Here is an 18480-nt window from a genome sequence, read left to right as displayed (position 1 = left end):
AATTTAACTGCAGCAGCAGCAGACCAAGATGAAGTAAGTTTTAAGTTGGATACTTGGATAGACTGGGATCGGAGTGGGTCTGTTGAATATCCAATTCAGAACTAACTTCGCCCCAGGAGCAACAGCAGCATCTGGTGATGAGTTGGGGTAGAGGATGGGGAAAGATTCTGGACAGACCAAGTTAGCCCAAACGGGTAGTGCAAGTGAAATGGGAACATCTGTAGGAGGCCCCTGTCCGAGAGATCTTCAACTCCCAGCTCCGGCAGAGCTTTTCTGGAATCCCTGTGGAGGTTGTGGGCATTGAACCAGAGTGGGCAGTGTTCAAAACTTCCAGTGCTGAAGCTGCGACGGTGAGCTTAGTCTTAGGTGCCTCAAGGGGCGGCAACCCTCGAATACTGTGGTGGACACTGGTGGTCAGGGAAGCTGTCTGACTGAAGAACATATGGATATGTTATTCTGGAAGACTTGCAAGGTACCGACAGGCCCGAAGGGCTGCAGCCTCTTCCGTGTCAGGAGGGGGAAACGGGGAACTGTCCAAGCTGTTTACAGTAAGGACGGGACACTGATGAACTCAGCTGATGAGGTAATCGGGCGATGGAAGGAGCACTTTGAGGAACACCTTAATCTGATTCACACGTCCTCTTCTGCAGAGGCAGAGCTGAAGGCTGATGGGGGATCATCGTCAATATAACTGGCGCAAGTCACTTAGGTAGTCAAACAACTCCATAGTGGCAAAGCCCCAGGGATTGATGAGATTCGTCCAGAAATGCTGAAGGCTTTGGGTTGGGAGGGGCTGTCTTGGTTGACACGTCCCTTCAACATTGCGTGGAAGTCTGGGACAGTGCCATGGCAGTGGCAGACCGGGTGGTGGTTCCCCTGTTCAAAAAGGGGGACCAGAGAGTGTGTGCCACTTAAAGGAGTCTCACTCAGCCTCCCTGGTAAAGTCTACTCCAAGGTGCTGGAAAGGAGGGTTCATCCTATAGTCAAACCTCAGATTGAAGAGGTACAATGGGGATTCCGTCCTTCACGTGGAACAATTGACCAGCTCTTCACTCTTGCAAGGATCCTGGAGGGGGCCTGGTAGAATGCCCATCTGGTCTACATGCGCTTTGTGGAGATACTGTTGGAGGTTCTGCGGGGGTATGGGGAGAGGGGGTCACTTCTGAGAGCCAGCCAATCTCTGTACACTCAAACAAGAGCTGTGTCCAGACCCGCGGCAGTCGGATCAGTTTCCAGTGGGGGTTGGCCTCAGCCAGGGGTGCACTTTGTCACCAATCCTGTTTGTGATTTTCATGGACAGGATATTGAGGCGTAGTAATGGTGGGGAGGGGTTGCAGTTCGGTGGGCTGAGGATCTCGTCTCTGCTTATTGCAGAAGATGTGGTTGTGATGGCGTTGTCGGTCACCTTCAGCACGTACTGGATCGGTTTGCAGCTGAGTGTGAAACGGAGATTTGGAGCAGCAGGGGCGGTATTGCAGTCGCTCTACCGCACCGTTTCGATGAAAAGAGAGATGAGCCAGAAGGCAACGCTCTCGATCTACCAGTCAATCTTTGGTCCAACCCTCATCTATGGTCATGAAAGCTGGGTTATGATCGAAAGAACGAGGTTGCGGGTAGAAGCGGCCGTAATGATTTTTTTCAGGAGGGTGGCTGAAGGAAAATACTAAAAACATATTTGAATGAAAAGGGTCAACCAGCAGGATTGAGCTAATGTACTCTGTGTAATACTGGGCGTTTATGTATGGTCAGAATCAGTGGTTGAAGAAGTACTTTTTTAAATCCAACTCCACATGTTAAAGTATTTAAAGACTACTCTGCTATGATAAAAAAAAACTTTTTTAACATGGATTTCCCACATAGAAAGTGAAAAAATGGAGCAATAAGCACATCTACTGTTTCTCCTTTATTGACAAAGTTTGCACCTGGCCTCGCCCTGCAACCCAGTGCATAGACGGGGTAGCTTGAGACTGTGGGGTAACCACTTTCTAGCTTCTACCAAGCTAGCCAAAGGATTAAACGGAACCGCGTGGACGGCTCGTCAAGATGACTAAACACATCAGAGAGAATCAGCCATAGGGGGCATAGGAACCCCTTGGGCGGATCGCCCACTCGTGGTATGACAAGTTAAAGTCCCAGCTCCCCACAGATGGATGGATGGACGCAGAGCCTGAGCTGCCTGCCCATAGAGCTAACGCTAGCAATCTGTAACTGAGGTTTCATTCAGACCCAGACTCAAATGAGGGATATGTTGTCACTAAAATGATAGACTAGTAGACTTTTCTGTTGTTTGTTAGCTTGCTAGTTTGTAACTGTCAGTGTCTTACAGTTATGATGACAGTGGGTTTTCTCTCTGTGCTGATAGTCTGCTCTGAGCTGTAGGTCTCAGGTTTCTTCCCTGGTGTTGTCAAAGTCATCCCCCGTCAAATAATTACTGACGGATCAACAAAAGCTGCCTGGAATACATTTGAATTTCAAATTGAAGTGCACAGACATCTTCTCCTTCAGGAGAGGAATATGAAAACATCAATGTCAGGCACTTTAGAGGACAAAATCAGAAGAGAAACCCTTTTTTTGAGTGGAGGGGGACTTGAGTAAATTAACTCTGTAACATTCCAACACTGGTCAGAATAAAGATGAAGATCAAGTTGAAGAAATTGAGATGTTTCATTGTAGCAAACGCAAACATTTCAAGCACCAGCGATGTAACTTTCAGAATGAACGCTTTATTTCCAGTGATGAGCCTGGTCCCAAATAGCTAGCTGTTGGTAACATGTTGTCCAGGGGAAAACCTTGTTTTGGTAGCACTACTTGAATGATCACGGCTCAGCTGGGTGCAACTATCCTTTGACTATCCTTGATTAAATAAGCAAGGTATGCTTGAAGCGGACTGGGTCTTATGACGTGTTGTTGACCATGTTCAGGGAAACATATGTTGTTTATAAAGGGTCACACTCAAAGACAGGGTATGCTGAATGCAAGTATGCTGTCATCATGTTCCCCTGCCTCCCAAATCTCTCTCCAAGAATTCTGGATAACAGAGCACACTTACGGACAGTCTCCCATTTAAAGCATTCATGGTATAGCCCTCAGTATGTTGTAAACACGATAAGTGGCTGAAGTAGTTTTTTTCAAAAAGAGCTAAAGAGAGAAGATCAAATCCTTTCCATTTCCTCACAGTCAAACACCCGAAATATGACTACCTGATGATGAACCTAAAACCTGATCAGACATCCCTCATGATGAAAATCATATTCATAGCATGATACTGCAACCACCATGCTGTTTCTTGGCAAATTGAGTGCACGGCATTAAGACCAAATAGCTGACCCTTTGTATCATAAAACCACGGGAACATATTCCATATGTTCTCACAGTCCCTTAAGTGCAGTTTGGCAAACTCCAGCCTTGTTGTCATCAGTCTTTACCCAGCAGTGGCTCCATCTACTCATTCTGTCATTAGACTGGCAGAATGCTTCAGGGTAGTTTTCCTTCTGGCAGGTTGATCCATTTCTGCAGACAAACTATGCAGTGAGGGGCCGTTTATTTTGGGTTACCAGCCTGGCCAGAACCCTCCTTGCGTATTTACTCATTTTGGCCATCTGGACTACTGAAAGGATGAGTCTTGGTGGTTTTAAAGGGTTATTCCATTAGACAATAATGGAGTTTACTTTGTTCTTGAGGACTTTAAATTATTTTTAATAACTTTCCCTATGACTATGCCTTGATATGACTTTTTTTTTTTATCAGACACACCTTTCCAAATCACAATGGACTTTGGTCTGTATGGCAGGACCTGGATGATCAAAGGAATCAGAAAGCATTAAAGGAATAGTTCAACATTTTAGCAAATATGCTTATTTGCTTTCAGAGAGTAAGGTGGGACGTTGATTATTAGTATAATTCTCATTCTTGTCATGTACATTAAAGGTTGAATGTGGACAATGAGCAGCAACAACAAAAATATTTCCAGTAGTCAGGTTGCCAGGTTTGTTGCAGAGTGTGTCAAGCGATCAGCCTGCATGTCAAGTGATGAATCACACAAGGTAACGACTAATTTGGAGTTATCAATTCATTTTACAACAGTATTTAACGTTAGCCAGTCTTCAACTGGAAGTCTTTCTTTGAGTGGTGTGCAATCAATTAGCTATCTAGCTCTCAACTCAAACTGATTCCTTGTAACAACAGACCCTGACAACCCGCAATGCCCAGCGCTAATGGCTGGTACAATGTAAACAGAACATGACAGAAAGTAATATTGAATATTAATATTTAATTAGTAAATATTAATTCAGACTAAATGGAAGAAGGAAGGAAAGCAATACTTTCATTCTGTACCCCTCAAAACGCCCCGTGTTTTTTTTTTTTTAAATATAGCTTTCAAACTGAGCCAAACTCTCCTGCATGCCTTCATTTGAGCCAGCACTTGAATTTGATAGTGCATGAAGCATTGGCATGAAAGCAGTTTATTTTCCCTCAACTTGTTGTCTGTGCTTTGAATTTGTTTCTAAGCTTCGTGTTTGGCCGTAATTGTTAATTTAAATTTATTTTTTTGTGCCAGCACAAAATGTGGTTGCCCAACTTCTCACTGTACAATGTATAGTTTTCTCTATACAGGTATCGTCATAGAAATACATTTCTGTTTGTGGCATACGTTTGCTCAGTAGAGAATGGAAGGTTTCTTTGGTGAAGGGGACCTCTTTATCTCTCCAATCTCTGTTCTCTCTTTCCCCCATGTATGTGTCTTCTACACTGTGGTGCACCCCTCCCCCTCCTCCTGCACTCCTCTTTAGCCAACACGCCTGCCATCCAAGAGGAGAAGGGGGCTTGCTTCCGTTTGGTCAGCTCAGGGAGGCAGTGTTTACACCCAGTGTCTACCCAGCTGAGCAAACAGCTCTGCTGCTGCAGTGTGGGCAAAGCCTGGGGCCCTCGTTGTGACAAATGCCCCCCTCCAGGAACAGGTAAGGCCCCCAGTCATGATAGACATTATCCTTTCTCAATGAGAACTAAAGGCCCAAAACTTTCTTCCCAAAATGTTTTTTTGTTACTTGTATGAAAAGACGATAATGCCAAACCATTACCTTTTGCAGTTTAGTTTGGCCTTGTAAATCAGGAAGGATTTGTACCTCAACAGAAAGCATAGACCCAAGGCACTCAGTTCTACCTAGTGAGCCAGTGTCCTGCAAAACACCTTGTAGTTAACAAGCCACAAGATTAGAGGAACCAAGTATAATATTTCTAGAGCATGGAATATGTTATAGGCTAGTGGCGTGGCTCCAGAGATGGCCATGCTAGGCTCATTCTATCTGTATTTCACACAAGTGAAATATGTCAAAATCAACGACATTGGTTGGCACAAAAGATTGTACAGATATCCAAGGTTGACTTTGGTGATATCCTGACTTTTCATCTAACCCTTACTCAGGTTTCTCCATCATTATCTATGAGAGTGCTGAAGTCCTCCAGTAGAACTATAGAGCAAGTTCTCTGTCGCTACGATGGATTTCCGTCTATTGAACTCAGTACTTACTACGAACTCAGTCTGGCGTGTTGTATGTAAAATATTCTTGCATTTTTTTCCTCAAGTGTAGCAAGAATAACACTGTATGTATAATGTACCACCATAAGGAACACTACATTGTGTATTAATCAATCAGACCAACTCTATTAATGAAAAGCTTGTGTGAAATGCACGTGGCATTGCTACATTGGAGAGGCTGTTTGTTTTGTTTGTCAGTGTTGCCATCTTTATACTTGTGCAGTTTAGAGACACAAGGCGCAAAGAGCATTGAAAAGTTTGAGTCTTTATGGTTTGAAAGTCGAGCTTGGACTTGATGCATTACAACAGACTACGGTTTCCGACTGAGGAACGGGTGAGCAATAATGTATTTTCTGTTTTCTGCAATCTATTTTTTGAAGATTTCAAGTTAACGGGAGGATTGCCTTTTAGAAATGATTAGATTTGATGTCTTTGTGAAACGGGTTGCGATATGATCCACAGCCGTAAAACGATTCCGCGGCTAGCTCACTAGGTTGTGTTTTTAGCATCTTGTTGTTTTTGTTGTTGTAGCCTACTCAAGACCTGTCTCGAGGACACTTCACTGAACTGCCTGTGCATTGTCGGATTTATTTGCAATGTACATCGATGAAAGCTAATGTCAGCTCCGATCTAAACCCCACTCTCCTCTGTACCTCTCCCTCCCTTGGGTGAGGGAGTTAGAGATGTGACAGCAGTGGAGAGCGACTGATGTGCCTCCACTTTATGAAAAAATAATAATACATACTTTGCCATAGGCTCACATAACATTAGTACTACTTAAAGAGTGCTAACTTTGAGTTTGAATACACAGTTGCAGGTCAGCTATCTAACTTTTTAATCAGTCAAAACAAACGTTGTGTGTGTTTCCAGTGTCGTGAGCTCCACTCTGTCTGAGTCCCTTATTCACTTCATCTTTCCCACTCTGGCTGTTAGATACTTAGAGAAATATACACATCTATTCCCTTTCTATGGACGTTTAATCACCTTACAGATTATTGTTATAACTATAGTGTTTAAGAAAAGACATAGAAAAGTGAAGACTAAAGTATTGAATAATGATAAAACATTCTACTGAATGATAAAGAAAGACTCCCCCAGAAAACCTGATGCTTGCACTAAACATTATATTGTGTGTATAGTAAAACATAAAGTTGATTAAGTTGATTTCGGCTTTAGTGTATATTCATTGATTTTTGGTCAGAAAAAACGACAAATACCACACAAAATTAATATGGCTTTGTCTTTTTTCATGATTTTTTTCAACATAGTATAGTAGAGAGGAAGCTTCCTTTTGTTGGAATGTGGATCTTTTGGATCGATTTGAAAACAATTTTCCAAATACTAATTGTAGGTTGCAGAAAAAAAAATTCAGTCAGAAGATTTTTATTTGCTTTAATCCCTACCCAATGCCTAAGTTTGGTTCCAGACCCAGTGGCATGAGTCAAGTCAAATTTAATTATATAGCACATTTCATATAACAAGCGTGAACTCAATGTGCTTCAAGAAATTAAAACAAAGATACATTGTATAACATAAAATAGCATATAGGATAAAAATAATTAAACATAAACATTTAAACAAAACATTTAGGACATTATACAATCATACAAGAATGTATTATTATCATCATTTAAAAGGGAGATAGTAATAATAATGATAATGAAAATTCTTAAAGCAAACAAACAGGACAGAAATAAAACACATTCTTTAAACATAACTAAAAGCGTGCGAAAAAAGATAAGTTTTTAGTTTACTTTTAAAAGAAGACACATTACAACATTTAAAAACAATAAGACGTATTTTAAAATCAATTCATTGTTTAACTGGGAGCCAATGAAGAGATCATAAAATAGGAGTGATGTGCTCAAACCTCTTTGTTTTTGTTAGGACTCATTTTAGCAGCATTTTAAATACGTTTATGTAAAGTCTGCTTATTTAGTCCAGCAAAAAGAGCATTGCAGTAGTCCATTTTACTGGAAATAAAAGCATGAACCAGCAGAGTCTGACTGAGACAGGAAACATCTAACTTTTGATATGTTTCTAAGATGATAAAAAGCAGTCTTAAAAACATTAGAGATATGCCTTTGGAAGGTAAGATCAGCATCTAAAATCACACCAAAGTTATTGACATGCTCACAAGGTTTTACAGACAGGGGAGTTAACAAGGATTTAATATTTTGCCTCGGAGCTTCAGGACCTACCGAAAGAATCTCTGTTTTGTCCTCATGAAGTTGTTAAAAAATGTTTTACCATCCAGCATATGATGTCTGTGATGCACTGGATGAAATCATTTATTGGGCATAGATTATCGATAGAAACAGAAATGTATAACTGTGTGTCATCGGCATATGACTGATATGAAATATTATGTTGCTGTATGATGGACCCAAGTGGTAGCATGTACATGTTGAACAACAGAGGACCGAGAATTGACCCCTGTGGGACTCCATTTGAAATGCCAACCTCATCAGATTCATAATTATTGACACAGAGAAAGATCTTCCAGTAAGATATGAAGAAAACCAGTGAAGAACTGTGCCTTTAAAGCCTAGACAGTGTTCAAGGCGCTGAAGAAGAATTTTATGATCGGCAGTATCAAAAGCTGCACTGAGGTCAAGAAGAACTAGAATAGAAACTTCATGATTGTCTGTACTAATTTTAACTCTTAGCAGGGCAGTTTCGGTACTATGGTTAACTCTAAAACCGGACTGGTAAACATCAAACAAATTGTGGTTTGACAGATACCTATATAATTGTCGGTGCACAACCTTTTCAAGAATTTTCCCCAAAAATGGAAGGTTTGATATTGGTCTGTTATTTTTGAATACAAGTGGATCAAGATTACCCTTTTTTAACAGAGGTGTTACAATAGCATGTTTGAGACATGAGGGGAAGATTCCTGAATGTAGGGAGGCGTTAACAATATCAAGGACATCCTCTATCAAACAGCTAAAAATATTTTGGTATAATTTTGTAGGCATCAGATCAAGACAGCATGTTGCAGAACTCAGCTGCTGCACCACATCTTGAAGCTCACTGGACTGAATCAGTGCGAAGCTTGAAAGAGTGTTGGTAATGCTGTGTTGGGTGCAGAGAAATTGGTCACACCCATCAGTAGGGGAAGCTACAATTGTATTTCTAATATTGGAAATTTTATCGTTAAAGTATGTGGCAAATTCATTACATTTCACTGAAGAGTGGAACTCAGCAGGAATTGATCTAAGCGGATTAACCAGTTTGTCGATAGTACTAAACAGCACTTTGGAGTTATTTAAGTTTTCAGTAATAATTTGAGAGAAATATTGTTGTCTGGCTATTTTAATTTCTTTGTTATATTTACTCAGCAGGACCTTATAGATGCCATAATCAACCTGTAATTTGGTTGGCAAAACAATCAGTAGCATTATCAATATGAATATTAAATCCCCAGAAATAAGGATAGAGTCATATTCAATAGTAATTTTAGATAAAAGCTCACCAAATTCAGATAAAAAGCCTTTTTTGAGTCTTGGAGGGCGGTAAACTGTGAGAACTTAACATGGATATACAGATTTGATTATTAAAGCTAAATATTCAAATGTGGAATAGAAACCAAATGAGATGTTTTTACATGATAACATATCTGAAAAAATAGCAGCAACACCACCACCTTTCTTTTTAGATCTGGAACAGTGTGAAAATGAAAAATTAGATTGTGAAGCTTCACTCAGCTCTTTACTACCAGTCTCATCAAGCCAGGTCTCAGTGAGGAGAATACAGTCAAGTTGTTGTGATGTTATAGTGTCATTAACAATGAAGGTTTTATTGTTAAGGGATCTAACATTGAGGAGAGCCATCTTTAAGGAGCTTGCCGAACGAGTAGGAGTTTCAGTTAAGGCAGATTCTGGCCTAGGATGGCATGAATTGTTCACTGACAGTGTTTGAGAATCAAAGCACACAGTGGCAGGACTCATGCTGTTAAGACTTGTGTTATTTGGAGAAACAGAGGCCTGCCATGGAGCATATCAGAGTGAAAATGCTATAAAATTAGTGGTCAACTGATTTGTGCCCTTTCTGTTAGGTTGCACACCATCTGCTGTGTATAGGCTTGGATTAGTCCAAAAGTAATCAATTTGAGATGAAATCATATCCTGCTGCAGAGCAAACGTTTTGTAGCCAGTGATGGAGACCTCAAAGCCAACAGCAGCAACAACACGGAGTGAACCAAAGACTCATCTGTATGGAGGTATTTGACCTAGTTCAGCTGCAGTATTTTATTTTAAATACCTGTTTCCACACTGCCAACGTAGCGGAGCCACTTGATGAGGTAATGGCCGTATTTGAGATTATTGCAGAGAAGAGGGTCGCTGTTGTGCGCTGCAAATCTGGCTCAAGACCCGTCCTGGGGAAAGGTGCAAGGAGTTTGTTGTGCTGGGAACACTTTGCAGTTGTGCATAAACGTGGCTCTGAAACAAGATCAACTCTGTGGAGCCATTACTGCTGCCAGGAGTCTTGTAGGACAATTCAAGAAAAGTGCCAATGCTACAGCTGCTCTCACTGACAAACAAAAGAAATAGAAAACAAACTAACGTGGACTGCTGCTGAGTGTGACCAGCTTCTTCCTGTCTCTGTCCTTTCAAATTAAATTCCCTCATGGTTCAACCGTATAGGATTTGATTTATTTTGACAAAGCAGAGTTCCTAATAAAGTTTGTCATTGATTATTTCTTTTTTTCGACAAAGTGAACAATGTTATCGGGTCCAACCAATGACCTTTCTGGATAACTAACGTTTGGTGGACTATAAGAGGGCAGCCCTACTGGTTAATTATAGACATGCATTCCTTAAGGTACAGCTGGGAAAAATAATATCAAAAGCTAAAACCACTGCTTTTCGATTCAGCACAACAACTACAACGCTGCACCTTCAAAACTCTCTCTTAAATTATCTTAAAGGGCACCACATTGTTTTTTAAGTTACTTTTGTTATCAGGTTCAGCTGCTAACTGTTGACCTCATTTTTATAATTTTCTCCCTGTGGTATTGAAAATTGTCTCAACTATCGAATAATTTCCTGGTTATAGGTATCGACTTTTAAATTCGGTATAGTGAAAACCCTAATCTTGTCACACCCCTAGTATCGGATTGGTATCGACCGATATGCAAAGCCCAGGGGAGCAATTAGGGGTTTAGTGTCTCGCTCAAGGACACTTCAACATGTGGACAGGAAGTTAAAGCAATTCTGATATTACCCACTAATGAAAACACTTGTTACCTTTTTTCCGAGTATTCCAATTTTCTGTTCTGTGGAGACATTCCCTGTCTAGATGCAAATGCGCTGCCATGTTAGTGACGCTGATACCGGTGGAGCTTTTCACTTTTGGTTATGCTGCGTTTCATTGTAATCAGAAATCGGGAACTGGCTTGTAATAAGGGCAGAAGTATAATAGGAACGTGTTTGTGTGTGTGTGTGTGTGTGTGTGTGTGTGTGTGTGTGTGTGTGTGTGTGTGTGTGTGTGTGTGTGTGTGTTTGTGTGTGTGTATGGATTTAAGAGGGTAACATATAGGGGACGGACCAGAAGTAGAGAGGTGAATGTGTGTCAATAAAGTTTACAAAAGAGCAAAAAAAAAACCAACCAGCGTGACTACGAACTTGACAAGATGGAGGGATCTCTAAGAACAAGCTCACCTGCAATAACATATTTTCGCCAAAGAGGCCGCTAAAAACAACGTATCTCAAATCTTACATTTGATTATGACTTTAAAGCACAACTGCTCTGCCCCCAAGATCAAGATAACCAAAGTCATCTTCTTAATTGCATCAGGTTATCTAAATGGAGCTAATGAGATAGCTTGAAAATGAATGAAACTCTTAGTTATGGTCATTATAATCATGAAATGCACCTTGTATCACTGACCTTTTGTTCCTTTTCTAGTGGTTACAGTTTTTGGCATAGCTTGAATTATCTGCGTAGTATTTCCAACACTCAGTACAGAGGGGGTTTGCTGCTTCCTCATGTACATAGTCACACAAAAAGGATTTTGCCTTTTCGTGTTGATGAAAACAAGCCAAGCATTCCTTTATGCAAGGGCTTTTGGTATTGGAACAGGCCATGTCTCTGTCAAAGCCTGAATGTATTTTTGGATGCCTTTAGAAATACTTCAAGTAGAAATTATTGCTTTTTTATTCTCCAGGTTTATTGTCTTGCCAGTTTGTGCCTTTGCCAGCATGATACAGTAAAGTAGGTTATTATGATTGCAAGGGCTGGTATCGGCACAGCTCACTCAAGTTATTGATCAGATCAAAAATGATTCTCAGCAGTATTGCAGCAATTCCAGTACTTTGCCTACATTTAGTCAAACTTAAAGCCAGCATAGAGTTAATGCCTGCATGGGTCTGAGGCCCATTTCATACAGAAAGAGAGAACTTTCTTAATAAATTAACCAACCCCCGAAGCAACAAAGCCTTAAGCTTTAGGCAACAGTGTTGCCCCAACCCACCCTGAAACCTTTATCAGAACCCATCAGTAAAAAATCAGTTATCTCTGTCACTAGTCCCTTTGTTACACTATTTTAGAGTCTTCATTACAATATATTATTTATCCTTATTCCAGAGAAAGAAGTTACTTAAAATCTATGATTTACCCTGGAACACACCACTCCAAAATTAGAAGGCAACGTCACAAACTACATCAGCGGGCTCCTTTCGAGGTCACTGTCAAGCTTTTAATTTCGTCTGGAAAGAAAGATACTTGCCAATAAGTTGCAATTCTGGTTGACCTTCAGAGTTTATATCTTGGTATAAAAGCTCCTGAAATGTGTTTGTTTAGACAGGGGGATAGACGGTGGAACACCTGAGCAATGATCATACAGAGCTTTAATGGGGTGAGATTGCCAGCTGTCACAAGGTATCACAGCAGTGGTGGGCAAGGTTGTGGTGGTGGTATGTGTAAGGGTTCCCTTGCATTTTGTAACTTTTTAAGGGTAAGTGTCCATGCTAAAACAGGGTGTTATGTTGCTCTGCTATGGAGACACACCTAAAGCTGCTACACCGTAAAAGACATTCACTGCCAATTCCTATACATTTTGGATCCATAAAGCACGTCTATTTGAACTATTGATTTACTCATTTTTACAGGGGTGGCTGGAATTAAGCCACATTCCTGATTTAAAGGAATCATGGCTAGTATTTAAAAAGCATGTAGCTGTGTAGACTATAATCTCAGAAATCATTATAATTTATATACAGTTAAAGGTTGAATATGGAGAATGAGCAGAACACCGCAATCTAGTGTCAAAAAAATTGCAGCAGTCGGGTATCGATGCTTGTCAGACCTGGCCCAGTAACCTACAGGAGACCAGATTCTGTTAGAGCCTGTTTGAACCCATCCCCTCTGGAAAATCGCACCATTAAAGTATTGCAGAGGAGTTTGACTGATAGTTAGCGTTAGCCGTTAGCATTAGCCGTTAGCGTTAGCCGTTACAGCTAAGTAAAGATGAAAGTGATCTTACCGATCAAGGAGAACCGTTGCCATTTGGGCGTGCCTTTTAATGCCGTTGAACTCCTTTCTCTCAGTCCATGGAGTGAATGCTTGGCCTATATTGACTCTGGTTTTTTCCCGTCTCCGGTCACTCAACTGCTGGGACAAATAACGCCCCCTTCACATAGGCTCCGAAGCAGCTGCAGGATTGGCAAACTCCATTTCACCCAGTGCCAGCCTACAGTAGCTGCACCCAACAACAGACAACCCTGGCAACCCGCAATGTCCAACAACTACAATGTAAACAGAATGTGACAGAAAGTCATGTCAAACCCGTCAAAAACATTTTAAAATATTAATTCGGACTAAATACATTTTCTTATGGAAAAGCAATACTTTTATTCTGTACCCCTTAAAACGCCCAGTGAGTGTATTTAAAAAAAAATATATATATATATATCTTTTAATAAAGATTCTACATATTCAACCTTTAATGTTAAGCAATTGACAATATCGACATGTTTACAACTGAAAATAATGTTGTTGTCTTTTTGCACTTCTTATTTTCCCTTGTATGATAGCAGTTTTATTTTCTTTTTATTATGTAGCTAAGTTCAAAGACATCTGTCCTGGTGGAATGGGCTACACTGTTCTACCAAATCCACCTGTCAATAAGCCAGTCACCGTTTACCAGGAGCCCATTGACCAACCACCCCCTCAACCCCTGCCAACAGTGGAGAGACCAGTGGAGGCCTTTGGGAAACCAGAAGAGATTATACCAGGTAAGTCTGTACTATGTAACACTACCAGTGCATGTTCAGTTAGTTTAGTTTAATTTGATGTGTAACAAACATTAAAACTACATTAGCATGTGCTAGATGCTTGTGTGTTTATTGTTGTTAAATGGTTGAAATACAGGTTGATGAAATCAAATGACAAATAATAACTTTGGTGCAATTTAATAAGATTAAAATGATGGAAGACACATATACATGCATTTTTGTTTGTTTGTTCCATTTCCTGTTTTGTCTCCAACATTCCGCTCAGTATCACTAGCTAAAGTAAAAAGAATCCGTCTTGATTGGGTCACACAGCCTGCTTTAATTTATTTATTTAATTGATTAATAAATAAAGAGGTGTCCTGTGGTGCATCGTGATGATTTACTGTTGAAGTTGCTCCTGTAACTAGCACATCAAGGAGAGTGAGAGTCATTATCCATGATGCTCTGCAGTTTACGCAGCACCCTCCTCCATAACCAAAAGAATCTAGCTCCATCTTCAGGACAGAGTCAGCTGAGCTTGGCGATTCTGTTTGAACTGGCTGCCTGGTAGAAAATTCTCAGCACTGAATAACCGGAGCCTCTGGATCATCTTGTACAGCTTTGGTGTTCTTAGTCCAGTCCAGCTAGATGTCCAGGTATACTCCCAGGTATTGCACATCCACCCTTTTGGCTGGAAATAGGTTTGGGGCTTTGTTGTAGACTACGTATACCTACTTGGAAAGCTATAGGATTTATGCATACCTAAAGACGACACCTACTGAGCAAAGACAGTCTGTGACGCTCTAGCTTTTCCTACTCTCGCCTTTCCTAGTCCCCAACCCGCTGCCGCCGTAACCACAGACGGTGTAGGGCCTAGGCTATATACTATACTACTTGTTGACGACAAGTGTTAAAAGAATATTAGTGTATACATAGCAAGTTTTAGGACGAGTGAGTGACGGTGGATGAGCTCAGAGCAGACACATTTGTCAAGTGTAAATGTACAGTGTAGGTTGCAGTGTGTCCATGAAACAACACAACTCTTCAACACACAGGTTAAGTTCCTATTTCTTGCTTCCCAACTGCTGAGGTGAGTATCAATTTTTTCCCTGAAGGCAAAACAAAGTGTACTTCTTGGCCACTGTCTGATTCATAGACGTCTGACTACAATCATGGTTGTGGGCCACATGAACCCATTCATTTCAGACCATTAAGCTGCAGTCGCAGTCACTCATCTCGCAAAAAACATAGTTTAGGGATCATGGTGGCTTCCCATATAGAAAGGACTTTGACTATAGAGAGGAGTTTGACTGTTACCTTGACCTCACCTACCAACAACAATTTGTGCTTATAATAATTACATTTATATTATATTGTGAATATATGTCAACAGTTCACAGTACATAGTTTTTGCATATCTTTATATGATTTATGATATCGTATGCTTAAAACTGATCATCACAACATCTATGTCAGCATAGGAAACACAGGTTCATATTGTTTATTTACATAACATGAGCAATATTTTAGATCATAACTCAATACAATATTAAATGTTGCAGAATCATTATTAAAAGCTAAAAAAAATTTTAAAATAATAAACCCACGGGTGTTTTGAGGGGTACAGAATGAAAGTATTGCTTTTCCATAAAAAATATATATTTAGTCATTAATATTTAAAACATTTTTGATGGGTTTGACAATGTCTTTGTGTCGTTCTGTTTCCATTGTACCAGCCAATAGCGTTGGTCATTATGGGTTTACCAGGGTTGTCCGTTGTTAGGCTACAGAAACAAGGAATCATTTTGAGATGAGCGCTAGCTAGCTTATCGATTACACATCACTCAAAGAAAGATTTCCAGTTGAAGACTGTCTAACGTTAAATACTTTAATCAAATTAATTGATTAGTCCAAATGAGTCGTTACCTTGTATGATTCATCGCTGACATGGAGCAGGCTGATCGCTTGACACACTCGGCAACGAACCTGGCAACCTTACTGCTGGAATTATTTTTTGTTGTTGCAAATACTATCTTGAGACCCATACCCACGGCAATAAAGGCCTGAGACTAGATAGAGGTGTTCTGCTCATTTTTCATATTCAACCTTTAACTCATAATCCTATAGAGAAGATTGCCCTGAAAAACAAAGAAAAGCTACACAGCATGTCTAGATACAAAACGATGCGAACATCAAGCCTTATATACCTTATATACTGGTTATATACTGTCTTTTGTTGCAAAAATAAATTATTTCAGGAGGTTTCATCCTGAAACACATACCCAGTCATTGGGAATGCCCTCAATTGAGTGTGAATGTACTGGTGCATTAGTGGGTGTGTGGTGGTGCTTATGGGGTGTCGTGTTGCTCCGGGACGGGTATGTGTGTGAGGTTGGAGAAGAAAGTATTTAACTTTTTCCAGCTGACAGTCCATTATATTATGAAACTGCTCAGATATTTGCAAAAATGAAGGCACAGGGTGATCACAAGCAGCAGATGTCAACTTACACAGCATAATACATTCCCACATCTAGTCTAGATAGGAAGTTAAAAAATAAAACAACAGAGACAAAGCACGTTATCCACCTCCGTATCACACCAACGTGAACATTTCGCCGCCATTGTTTTAAATGTCCGCGCATGGTCCGTCCTTCTTTCTTCTATGTCCGAACAGGCACACATAAAATGACAGAACCACCGTAGGCCTCATGCTTGTACACGTGCGCACGCTCGTGCTCGTACATGTGCAAACGTGCTTTACCGCGGTACGGTTCCACTCACACTGTTCAAACGAACTAGACTTTACCCGTGAAAGGTGCTCAGGCACGGTACGGATGGACAGTGTAAGTGCGCCCTAAGAAACGTACTACATGCTCTGAGACACTTGAATACAGATACATACTATGCATCAAAATATAACAGGCCTACAAGAATGAATGATTAAGAAGTAAGTATCAAGCAGTGTAAGGAAAAAACTCCTCCCCTCACTTTGAAGAGTGGTCTTCATTTTTCAGCCTCACAATGCCAGTGTCCCAGGGAAGAATGTCTACAGTGTGGGATGAACAGCAATCTCACTATCCAGCTGTTAAGTCTGACGTAACATCCTATCAGAATACGATTTCCGGGTCCAAACGCTCTGTTGAAACAAAACATTCATAGGCTGTATAAAAAAATGGACGTAGCCTCTCCGTCGGAGCCTGTTCTCTAAACTTGATCCAATCATATTAGCTAACGTTTACAGGATTAGCCACATAGGCTCACATTAGCTCAACCGCACGGGAGCTATACTAACAGAACACATTACTAGATAAACGGGAGTAGCAGTCCCGTGTCTCTAGCGGAGACTACACCGGCTCGGCGAGTCGAGTGCAGTCACTCTGGTTTCTCTAGCGGAGATTACACTGGCTCCAGGAGTGAAGTGCATTTATGATCTATGATTTAAACTGATATTCAACACAGTACCATGCTCATAGACTGTAAAACACAGACCCTCACGGCCCGAATCCTCCCCGTGCCATCGATTGTAGGCTATATTGCAAGTCATGGTGCATGTGCGGCTATTTAATTAGCATAACGAAGCTAACATTAACACGGTGTGTTCCTAAACCATCTGTTTGTACAGCTGATCGAAGAGCAAAACATCACTGTGATGACACCACCACACGAATGACCGCAGTCCAGGTCGAGATGGCGGAGTTAGCATGCTAATCCTGACAACTAGCCTCCGAGGAGAAGTGAGGGCCAGAGGCTAGTTGTCACTCAAGAGGCCGTGCCCCTAATTATTCATACACTTTAACCTCCAATAAAATAAAAACCAGCTTGGTAAAAAATAATTCACACCCCTCAGTGTTGTCATGGAGATATGACCTAAACATACAGCATAGAATGTTTTTTTGTACCAAGCCTTAAATAGGTTTAATTGTGCTGTGAAAACGGCCTGTTTAACATTTGGGTCAATGAGAAACTGCTCTATTGTGCAAACTTCTTAACAGCCGGATAGACCTTTTCAAAGTTGTAAACAAACATTCTAAATGTGTCTCAGTTTATTTCCTATTGCAGTGAATGTGAACAATATGAGCTGACAAGGAGTTAACAAGTACCAAGGTTGTTGCAGAGCAATGGAATTCCATTAAAAAGGTCTATAGACATTCTATAGAAGTTGTTAACATAAACATTCTAAGGCCTAGTCCACACAAACACAGGTATTCTTGAAACAAACTTTCATGTGGCCCCCGGGAAAAAAAAAATTCCCGTACAAACAACCGGTGTGATAAAAAATATCTCCGTCCACATGAAACTGCAATAACTGCCTCCATCAGCTGGTCACGTCTAGAGTGCTCCACAAGTCTCCATGGATACAACTTACACCGCACAGTGTGACGTCAAACAATGTTGACAAGAAATTGCGGTTTTGCTTGGTTTTCCTGTCCACACGACACTGCTTAAACTGGACTTTTCCAAAAAGTTCACCCTGGACTCTGGTTACAAAAACTCTGGTTTCAGGAGCCCATGAAACAGAGGTTTTAATTATTGGTCCTGAAGGCAAGAGAGAGAAACTCTTACCAAAACGAAATGCTCTTAAACAATCACAGTGCGTAAAAAACCTCGGCGTTCTTATCGATTCTGAGCTTGATTTTATTCCACACATCAGAAATACTACAAAGATTGTTTTTTACCATCTTAAGAATATAGCCAGAGTTTGCCCGTTTCTCTCTCTGGCCAGCA

The 18480-nt window shown here is 40.7% G+C and overlaps 1 protein-coding gene across 8 annotated transcripts in view; it reads left to right on the top strand.

Moving 5' to 3' along the window:
- Nucleotides 1-18480, top strand: part of ltbp1 (latent transforming growth factor beta binding protein 1) — a 220520-nt gene that overhangs the window by 129248 nt on the left and 72792 nt on the right. For 6 of the 8 annotated variants that reach the window (XM_083922847.1, XM_083922846.1, XM_083922845.1 and 3 more), the window contains exons 11-12: nt 4791-4958; nt 13603-13776. The exons of 1 other annotated variant lie outside the window; for it this stretch is intronic. In XM_083922847.1, coding sequence (XP_083778973.1) covers nt 4791-4958; nt 13603-13776 — 342 coding nt within the window. The remainder of the gene's footprint in view (nt 1-4790; nt 4959-13602; nt 13777-18480) is intronic. One more of the 8 variants, XM_083922848.1, reaches the window with a different exon arrangement.

This window comes from Echiichthys vipera (genome assembly GCF_963691815.1).
Source record: "Echiichthys vipera genome assembly, chromosome: 11".
Classification (NCBI taxonomy): Eukaryota; Metazoa; Chordata; class Actinopteri; order Perciformes; family Trachinidae; genus Echiichthys; species Echiichthys vipera.
The sequence above is the reverse complement of the archived record's forward strand: the minus strand, read 5'-3'. Positions and strand labels throughout refer to the sequence as shown.